Source organism: Gadus chalcogrammus, chromosome 16, assembly GCF_026213295.1.
Source record: "Gadus chalcogrammus isolate NIFS_2021 chromosome 16, NIFS_Gcha_1.0, whole genome shotgun sequence".
Taxonomy (NCBI): domain Eukaryota; kingdom Metazoa; phylum Chordata; class Actinopteri; order Gadiformes; family Gadidae; genus Gadus; species Gadus chalcogrammus.
The window spans coordinates 12,293,846-12,303,740 of NC_079427.1; the positions used below are offsets into that span (position 1 = coordinate 12,293,846).

Here is a 9,895-nt window from a genome sequence, read left to right on the forward strand (position 1 = left end):
CCTGGCAGGGTCGACACCGCCGTCGGTGTGTGAATGTGTGCATGAATGGGTGAATGTTGGGCAGTATTGTAAAGCGCTTTGAGTGGCCACTGGTTAGAGAAGCGCTGTATAAATGCAGTCCATTCACCATAATACGTATAAAAACGGTTTGACTGAGATGAGTTGAATACGGGCCTCTGCTTTCATTGAACTGGGCGTGGCGGTACCAGTAAGGCCCGCCTCTGGGTGCGACGGCGTTACAGATCCCGTCAGTCAGTACACTCGCGTTCTCTGATGAATGACAATGCGTCTGGCAGCACTGGGTGAGCGAGACGCCGCAGCTGCCAGCAACAACCGAGCGATTATGACTCACCGCTGTCAGTCTCTGCTAGGCTCAGCTCTCCTTCTGCGTCTCTCTGTTGTTGCACCCGGTCCGGGGGGGGGGGGGAGCTCACGGGAGCTCAGCACTGCTCTAGGCTCCATCATGGAGGACGTGGTGGGATTGTGGATCCCGTTAAAACAAAAGGACATTAGAAATGGTCTGGTGTTTCGTACACAATATATCGCTGTCAGAACCAAGTGCCAAGCACTTACAATCACTTACAATAGGTAAGCCCATTCCCTGTAAACCAGGGGTCCCCAACCTTTTCAGCATCAAGGACCGGTATGATTCTCCGAAAAGTTTCACGGACCGGGGGGGGGGTGGGGGTGGGGGTGGTTGGGTTATGTTGCGCAGTGGTTGCCAAAAATGCAAACATGTTATATGCAATCTAACAACTGCATATAGACTTATGGCATGTAAAAGAGTGACAGCATTGCGAAGTAAATTGAGTTTATTAAGTGTGCATGCATTTTGCATGAATAAAAAAAATTCTAAATTAAACTTTTTATTAAAATAAATAAATAATCTTTCCCTGCGGACCGGTACCAAATGACCCACGGACCGGTACCGGCCCGCGGCCCGGGGGTTGGGGACCGCTGCTGTAAACAACAACGATAGCTATAAGACGCTACACAAAGTACTATTTTTTTTGTTGACACACGTTTGTGTTTTTCTTGCAGTGTTTGTCATCTTCACTTCGTATCCACAGATGAAATCCAACAGCCTCTTCCCGGAGAGCCTCTTCCCCTAGCAACCGTTACCGCCGGCGTAGGTGCCAAGAGAGAGATGATCTCCGGTTATGATCTCCTAAATAAGAGAGCTGCCTGACAGAGACCGCTGATCTGTTCCTTTATACTCCCTGAGGCCTCCAGATGAGGGAGGCCTCAGGGTCTACAGTACCACAACACAGTGTTCTTCAGGTGGCCAGGGGCACCAGGGTTTCCTCGCGGCTGTAAAAGCCTATCAGGTGTTCCGGTAGAGAGACAGAGCTGAAGGATTGAAAGGCCAAAAGGTATGAACAATAAAGCTGACATTTTGAAAACAGACCTGTAATGGTTCCTCAAAGGTTGGAAAAGGGGATAGAAAAGAGACTTGATTCAGTTAAGCACTGAAATATGCTCATCGTTGGGCTTTTTTGTACTTGATATCGCCCATGATAATTCTACTGCAAACATCGGCTAGATAGAAATGACTTAATAGGGATGACTTCAGACAATTGTCAACATTATCTCCAACCGTCGGAGTAAGGGCTATACTGTGTGGCCGGCGTGGGCGGTCACCAACGTGGTCAGAGATGTCGAGAGCAGGTGGTACTGCCTTGCTCAAACTGCCCCTCCGATGCCAACAGAAAGAGAATCATTCTGCTGCCACGAATCTCAGCGTGGGCCGTTTTCATTGGACGCCGTCTCAGATGAGAGGGCCGGAGTTTGCGTAACAATCTTTTTATCCATTTCTTATCTTTTTTCAGATCCCCATTAGCTTCCACAGCTGTGGTCGCTATTCTTCCTGGGGTCCACATAAAATTAATAATAATACACAGACATATAAACGTGCATAGTACAGCACAAAAACCTATCTACATCAAAAAAAGTCAGAAACACTGTATATACAACACTTCAATACATTGTACAAACATCATTAACAAAACAGTAAAAAGACCAAGTCCTCAGAAAAGTGAGTTTTAAAACTGACTTTGCAGGAACGGTTGACGCCTCGCAGGGTCCGAGGCCTGGTGGACGCCGGTTTCAGGATCCCGACGCAAACTGGAAGAGATCCCAAACCAGGAGGGCACTAAAATGAGTGGTACTTACTACAAAGCATTGTGTAGGATCTTATCCTAGCTATCTCTGTTGCATACAGGGAATGGGTTAACCTAGGGATTGTTAGTGCTTGGCACTTGGTTCTATGAACATCCTTACTGTACCGACAGAGATATATTGTGATTCAACTTTCTTCTGACAAATGTAATTGTAAGTTGCTTTGGATATAAGCGCCTGCTAAATGCCTTAAATGTAAATGTAAAAGTAAAACAGGTCAGCTGACCATTGAGACAGTATTTGAGTCACCTCGCGCTAGTTGTTGACCAGCAGTACTGGGAGTGTGTGAAGATGTGAATGGCGTCTTCACTGTTCTATTTCATTCCTACTGACCGCCAGAGGCGGTGCTTTAGCACTGGATGTTCCATCTCGCGCATGCGCAGGTCGAGTAATTATACCAAAAAAGTCACCTGTGACACCTGGGTGACCCGAGAAAGTCTATATATTCCGGAGTCACCCGAGGTTCTGTTCCTTCTATTTTCTCGCGGTAGCGTACTAGCAGGACACACAAACATTGTTTGTTGTAAGAGATACCATATTAGCTTGTCGCAAGTAGCCTTGTAACCCAAGGGTTGGTGCCTCGATTTAACTTCGTCCACCAAGGGCTGCGACTCGCAATTAGTTTGATATCGGCAGGGGTGAGTAAAGTGTGTAGGCTACGCGTAGTCGACTATCCGTCGGCTAGCAAGGCAGCCGATTTCACCTTTCTACCCTTTGCTTTAATTTGCTTAGAGCATTAATTGGCGGCTAGTTTTCAGTCGCCGTGTTATTCTTTCGGTCTCGCACCGTTTCTCGGGTGCGTTCGCCTAAGCCCGGTTGCTCATTTGTATGCGCCAGTGCGCGGCTTGGGGTCCAAGCCGCCGTCACTGTATTTATTTAGCCAGTTGCGCTCTTTAATTAATCGCCAGTGAGTGGCTTGGTTTTCAAAAAGCCGTCACTGTATTTTCCTGGCGCCGTCACTCTATCGTCGGGCGCATTATTGCTCGGGTGCTCTCGCCTGTAGCTTGATTGCCTAGCCTGCGCTGATTGCTCTCCGGTGCGCTGCTTGGATTACCAAGGCTCGCCGTCACTGTGTTGTTGCCGGGGTGTCGCGTCGTTGCTCGGGTGCTCTCGCCTAAAGCTCGATTGCCTAGCCTGTGTTAATTTGCTCTCCAGTGGGCTGCTTGGGTTTCCAAGGCTCGCCGTCACTGTTATTGTCGGAGTCAAGTGTCGCGTCGCTCGGGTGCTCTCGCCTGTAGCTCGCCGTCACTGTTATTGTCGGAGGGTCGCGTCGCTCGGGTGCTCTCGCCTGTAGCTCGCCGTCACTGTTATTGTCGGAGGGTCGCGTCGCTCGGGTGCTCTCGCCTGTAGCTCGCCGTCACTGTTATTGTCGGGCTGTCGCGTCGTTGCTTGGGTGCTCTCGCCTAGAACTCGATTGCCTAGCCTGTATTAATTTGCTCTCCAGTGGGCTGCTTGGGTTTCCAAGGCTTGCCGTCACTGTTATTGTCGGGGTGTCGCGTCGCTCGGGTGCTCTCGCCTGTAGCTTGCCGTCACTGTTATTGTCGGGGTGTCGCGTCGTTGCTCGGGTGCTCTCGCCTAAAGCTCGATTGCCTAGCCTACTGATTAATTTGCTTGCAATTTGCCGACATGCTAAGCGCCCATAGTTGTGTCACCTGCATGGCCTCCCTGCAGGCGGAGGATGGCCATGACCAGTGCCCTGCGTGTCTCGGGGTTGAACACCTCAGGGAAGCAGTGTCGGATAACCCGTGCATGAACTGTAGTTTCATGCCTCATGCACTGAGGCTAGCTAGGTTGGCTGAGGTGGAGGGCAGACCAGGGTTGCCCCCTTCGGGTCTTGGTCCTAGTGGCACCAGGCGCCGTGCCTCGGCAGCTGGGGGACCCCCCGGGAAGTCCCGTAAGGTCGAAAACTTGGCAAACCAAGTGAATAAGCTCTCGGATGAGGTTGCTCAGATTAAAACCCTCCTACAGAACCTCCAACCAGCTCAGGGTGTACCAGCCGCGGCCCCTGCGGCTGCGCAACCCACTTATACAGAGGATGACATGCTGTCTACAGCTGCGTCCTGTAGCCTTTTTGCAGAGGAGGAAGAGCAAGCGTCCCTTGCCTCTCAGGCGTTCTCTCAAGGGTCTCTGGGCGGCTCGGCTAGAGGGTCAGTGTCCGGCTGCGACACTGTTAGACCAGCCGTGCGAATGGCCCTGGCAACACTGGGGTTGGATGAAGCTCCTGTTTCATCTGCACATGTGAACGCCTTTTTTCCACAGGCCGCTCAACCTTCCGTTTTCTCTTTGCCCCCCTCTGAGCCGTACATCGCAGAGCTTCATAGATGCTGGCCAGATTCAAGGGCTCTCTCCCATCACACTAGTGATAGCAGAGGTCTGGCAACTATGGCCAATGCTGATTCTTATGGCTTGGACCGGTTAGCTCCGATTGAGCCTGCTATAGCGTCCCTGGTTGTCTCCCCGGACGAGGCTCTGAGAACCGATGCGCGCTGCCCTCGGCCCCAGTGCCGGATTACAGATGACCTCCTTACCAGGAGTTATAACATTGCTGCCCGTGTGGGACGTCTTGGGAATTCGCTCTCTCACATCGTTCTGGCGCTGTCTCAGACTATACGTGGGTCAGGTGCTGACCCTTCAGCACAGACCCTCAGTGATGCTTCACTGCAAACTTTTGCTTACATGACTAGGGAGCTAGGCAGGTTAATGTCAACTGTTACGTTGGCGCGCCGCCAGGTTTGGCTGGCGCAGTCACCGCTTTCGGAGGTGTGTCGACGGACCCTCCGTTCTCTTCCAGTAGTCCCAGGCCAGACATTTGGGCCAGCTGCTCTTCAGGCCCTGGAGCGAAGTGTACAGGTAGGCCAGGCTAGCCAGCAGTTTGCTAGCTTACGGCGTGCACCTCTGTTCCATTCTAGGCCGGGGGCCTCTGCGGTACCCCGTGCCAATAGCTCTCAACCACGTTCAGGTGGACAATCGAGGGGCCAGCACTTCTCAGCACGGGCTGACCAGCGCCGTAGCTCTGCGCCACGGGTGGCATTTCAGGCGCCAAGAGGTTCGGCGCCCAGTCGCCGCCCCCCCAGGGCCCCTAGGGGCAGGGGGGGTAGGTACTGAAGTCCAAGGGCCGGTCGTCGGACGCTTTTCTCAGCAGCACTTGAGCTACTGGCAAGAGCAGACCACAGACCCTTGGATAGTGTCCACGCTATCCAACGGGTACACACTACAATTCCGACGCCGGCCCCCAACTTTCAGCGGGATCAAGGTTACCGTGGTCACCAATCCCGACAGATCCCTGGTCCTGAGACAGGAAGTAGCCACCCTCCTTGGGAAGGGTGCCATCGAAGTAGTAGAACCACAAGAACAGCTCGATGGGTTCTACTCAACCTACTTTCTGGTACCGAAGAAGGATGGCGGGTTTCGCCCCATTCTGGACTTGAGAGGGCTGAATCAGTTCCTCAAGGTTCTTCCCTTCCACATGCTGCGTGTTGCGGACGTCCTCCAGGCTATCGCTCAGGGGGACTGGTTCGTATCAATAGACCTGAAAGACGCTTACTTTCACGTCCCTATTGCCCAACGTCACAGGCGGTTCCTCCGCTTTGCTTTTCTGGGCAAGGTTTACCAGTTCAGGGTTCTTCCGTTCGGGCTGTCTCTGGCCCCGCGTATATTTACACGGTGTGTAGCAGCAGCCCTGTCACCATTACAGGCCACAGGTATGGCGATACTGCCATACCTGGACGACTGGTTGGTCATTTCCCCAACTCGGGAGCAGGCGGTCAGGGACACAGCCACTCTCCTCAGCCATGTGGACCGGCTTGGCCTTATGGTCAATTTTACCAAGAGCAACCTTACACCTTGTCGGGTTGTGAGCTATCTGGGGCTGGTGCTCGACTCGGTGGCCATGCGAGCCTGCCTCTCTCCAAAGCGCGTAGCTACCATTCTGCAGCTGCTACAGCGCTTCAGGCGGGGGAAGTTGCTGGAATACAGCCTCTTCCTTCGACTGATAGGTCTGCTGACCTCAGCATCCATGGTGGTCCCACTAGGCCTTCTGGAATTGCGTCCCCTTCAGATCTGGGTGAATGGTCTCCACTTGGACCCCAAGTGGCAGAGACACAAGATGGTCAGGGTGTCTGGGCGGTGCCTTCGGGCCCTCAGACCCTGGAGAGAGAGGGCATACCTGATTGCGGGGTCGCCCTTAGGGAGGATAGCTTCCCGGCGGGAGGTTGTGGAGACGGACGCCTCCCTTTCCGGCTGGGGTGCAGTATGGCAGTGCAGGACTGTCAGAGGCCAGTGGGATGCCCAGCAGAGACTGGAGCATATAAATGTGCTGGAACTCCTTGCGGTGTTCTTAGCTCTCAGGCACTTCCTTCCAGTTCTGAGGGACCGACATGTTCTTGTCCGGACAGACAACACCTCCACAGTTTACCACGTCAACCATCAGGGGGGCACCAGATCGAGGCAGAGCCTGCGGGTCACGCAAGGGCTCCTTCGGTGGGCGTTCCCCCATTTTCTAAGCCTGAGGGCTGTCCATGTTCCAGGTGTCCGGAACACAGCGGCAGACCTTCTCTCTCGCCAAGGGCCACCCCCCGGAGAGTGGAGACTCCATCCGGAGGTGGTGGGGATGATTTGGGACAGGTATGGCAGGGCAGTGGCGGATCTCTTTGCTTCCGAAGAGACCACCCACTGTCCCCTTTGGTTCTCCTTGACGGAGAGGACCAGTCCCCTAGGGCAGGACGCTCTGGCTCATGCTTGGCCAGACAGCCTGCTTTATGCATTTCCCCCAATTCCCCTTTTACTGGCAACGCTGGACAGGGTCCAGCGTGGCTGTCACAGCCTACTTCTGGTGGCTCCACATTGGCCAGGAAGGCCATGGTTCCCACCATTACTGAAACTCCTCAACGGAGAGCCTTGGTGCCTCCCAGAGAGACGGGACCTTCTGTCTCAGGTAGGCGGACGCATATGGCACACGAATCCTGGCCGCCTGCGGCTGTGCGTGTGGCCCCTGAGAGCCAGGACCCACTGCTGAGGTCTTGCGACCAGTCAGTGGTCCGTACTATTTTTAGTTCAAGGGCACCCTCCACTAGGTTGCTCTATGCAAACAGGTGGAAGTTGTTTTCACAGTGGTGCGTGGCGCGGGGCGAAGTCCCGGAGACCTGCTCAGTGGTAGTGATACTACACTTCCTGCAGTCTGTGTTGGACAACAGAAGAGCTGCGTCTACCCTGCGTGTTTATATGGCCGCGATCTCAGCCACACACGCAAGGGTGGATAACCAGATGGTAGGGTCCCACTACCTAATCAGGCAGTTTCTGAAGGGAGCCCAGAGGCTTCAACCGCCGCGATCCCTGAGGGCACCATCATGGGACCTGAAAGTAGCTCTGAGGTCCTTATGTCTACCCCCATTTGAGCCACTAAGTCAGGCAGACCTGACGCGGCTGTCCATGAAGACGGCATTTCTCCTTGCCATTGCAACTGCAAAACGGGTCGGTGAACTCCATGCCTTGTCAGTAAGCCAGGCGTGTTTGCGCTGGCACGCAGATGGGTCAGGAGTGGTGCTCTGGCCGAACCCATCCTTCCTACCCAAACGATTGTCTCCCCATCATGTAAACCAATCAATCGAGTTGGCTGCTTTCAATCCCCCAGGCTCTCCAGGGGGTGCAGAAAGAGTGTCAGACCTGTTGTGCCCGGTGCGGGCGCTTAGGGCATATGTTGAAGCGACAACCAGCTTGCGTAAGACGGATAACCTCTTTGTCTGTTACGGGGGCTGCAGGAAGGGGGCTGCCCTATCGAAACAGAGACTCTCCCACTGGGTTGTGGATGTGATCTTGAATGCCTATAGGGCGCAGGGGCTCCCTATGCCCTTGGCCGTTAAGTGCCACTCTACCAGGAGTATGGCTACTTCATGGGCTGCCTTGAAGGGGGTTCCACTTCAGGACATTTGCTCCGCGGCTACATGGTCCTCATCATGTACGTTTGCCCGATACTACAGGGTTAATGTCGCTGCTCCTCATCCTGTGGCGACGGCTGTCCTGTCGGCGGCTTCGAGCCCTTGATTGAAGTGAGCACTCTTCGTGACCTTTTTGGTATTAGTCATCCAGTGCTAAAGCACCGCCTCTGGCGGTCAGTAGGAATGAAATAGAACGATAGTTACGTATGTAACTACGGTTCTATGAATTCCGGATGACCGCCAGAGTTCTCTGTCACTCAGACTTCTCAGATTCCGCGAGAAGATCCAGTTGGAACAGAACCTCGGGTGACTCCGGAATATATAGACTTTCTCGGGTCACCCAGGTGTCACAGGTGACTTTTTTGGTATAATTACTCGACCTGCGCATGCGCGAGATGGAACATCCAGTGCTAAAGCACCGCCTCTGGCGGTCATCCGGAATTCATAGAACCGTAGTTACATACGTAACTATCGTTTTAAACCATGTTTTAAAAGATGCACATATTCCTGTCTGGCTGTTAGCCGTAATAGTCTGCAGCTGTGGCTCCTAGGCTAATTGAGCCACACCCATTCTGGTGCTCCTTAAGAGGGCCAGAGTTTTAGACTGGAGGGAGGCTTGAGTTGTGCAAGTGACTCGACGGTTGTGCTGTGTTTTAAGTAAAAATATGCATTTTAACTACAACCATGTGCGTCAAGAAAACTCTTTCTCACAGAGTGTGTGTGGATGACGGCTGATTTAAATAGCCTCACCTGGCGGAGTCTGATGGACTCTGGGGCTGGGTGAGGCTGCACACCGGTTGGCACATTGAGTCATCGCTGTGCAACAGGTTAAACCAGCTATCTCCACACGGGCTCAGGGAGATCTCCTGCATGGTAGCGGAGCGCCCTTGCCATATTTATTAATTAATAAATGAATACAACTTGGAAGTCATTTTACATTTACCTAAACTACACCGACCAGAGTGTATCACAGCTGCTCATGTCACAGTAAATAGAAGCACTAGAGGCTTGCCTGCAATGCATCCTGATACATTAAGTCATTGCAGGCACTGCTTCGCGAGAAGGACAACAGAGCCTTTTCTGGTCATTACAGCACGCCTTGAGGAATTAATTGCTTCCATTGAATACACTTCCCATCAACATTGATTGGACAGCCACAAGAAATGTGGCCAAAATGTGGCCGTTGTAAAGGCTGCGACACATAATGAAACAATTATGCAGCGCATGCCTTGGTTGGCCCTGGACTAATAGCCATGTAGCTGAAGAATTCGGCCCTATACCCCAAATAACCTTATTCCATTAAAATATGAAAGGTAAAAATGTCTTTGAACTGTATAGCCTGAGGCAAAATGCCAGGTCTCACCACACTGACACACAAATTAGCTTTAGAAAATATTCTGGTCTCCCCACACTGAGACACAAAATAGCTTTAGAAAATATTCTCAACGAATGCAAATGCAAAGATGCAGTCGGATGCATCCAATTTTAAAGCTAACTATCTATTTACACCTTACTCTTCTGTGCAAACAGTGCCAATTTGTTCATCCAATGGGAGGCAGAGAACAATCAAAGTATACAATCCAAACTGGATCAACTGTCAGGGAAATAATTACCCTATAGGACAATCAAACCTGGGTCGCTCAAAGTATGGACATGGTAGGCAGACTGCTGGCCTCTGTCTATCTCGTCACCCGTCTGACTGTCTCTCCGTCCGTCCATCCATCCATCTATGTGCATCACCCTTAAAGGCGACATATTATACCACCAGGTGTGATTAGCCGTTA

General features: G+C 52.4%; 1 protein-coding gene across 1 annotated transcript; it reads left to right on the forward strand.

Moving 5' to 3' along the window:
• Positions 1–3,804: 3,804 nt before the first annotated feature.
• On the forward strand, positions 3,805–8,580 carry LOC130405616 (uncharacterized). Its single transcript, XM_056610792.1, has 3 exons — positions 3,805–3,869; positions 4,147–4,325; positions 5,088–8,580. Exons 1-3 carry the CDS (start codon positions 3,805–3,807, stop codon positions 7,190–7,192), a joined length of 2,349 nt encoding a protein of 782 aa, XP_056466767.1. The 3' UTR covers positions 7,193–8,580.
• The last annotated feature ends 1,315 nt before the right edge of the window (positions 8,581–9,895 follow it).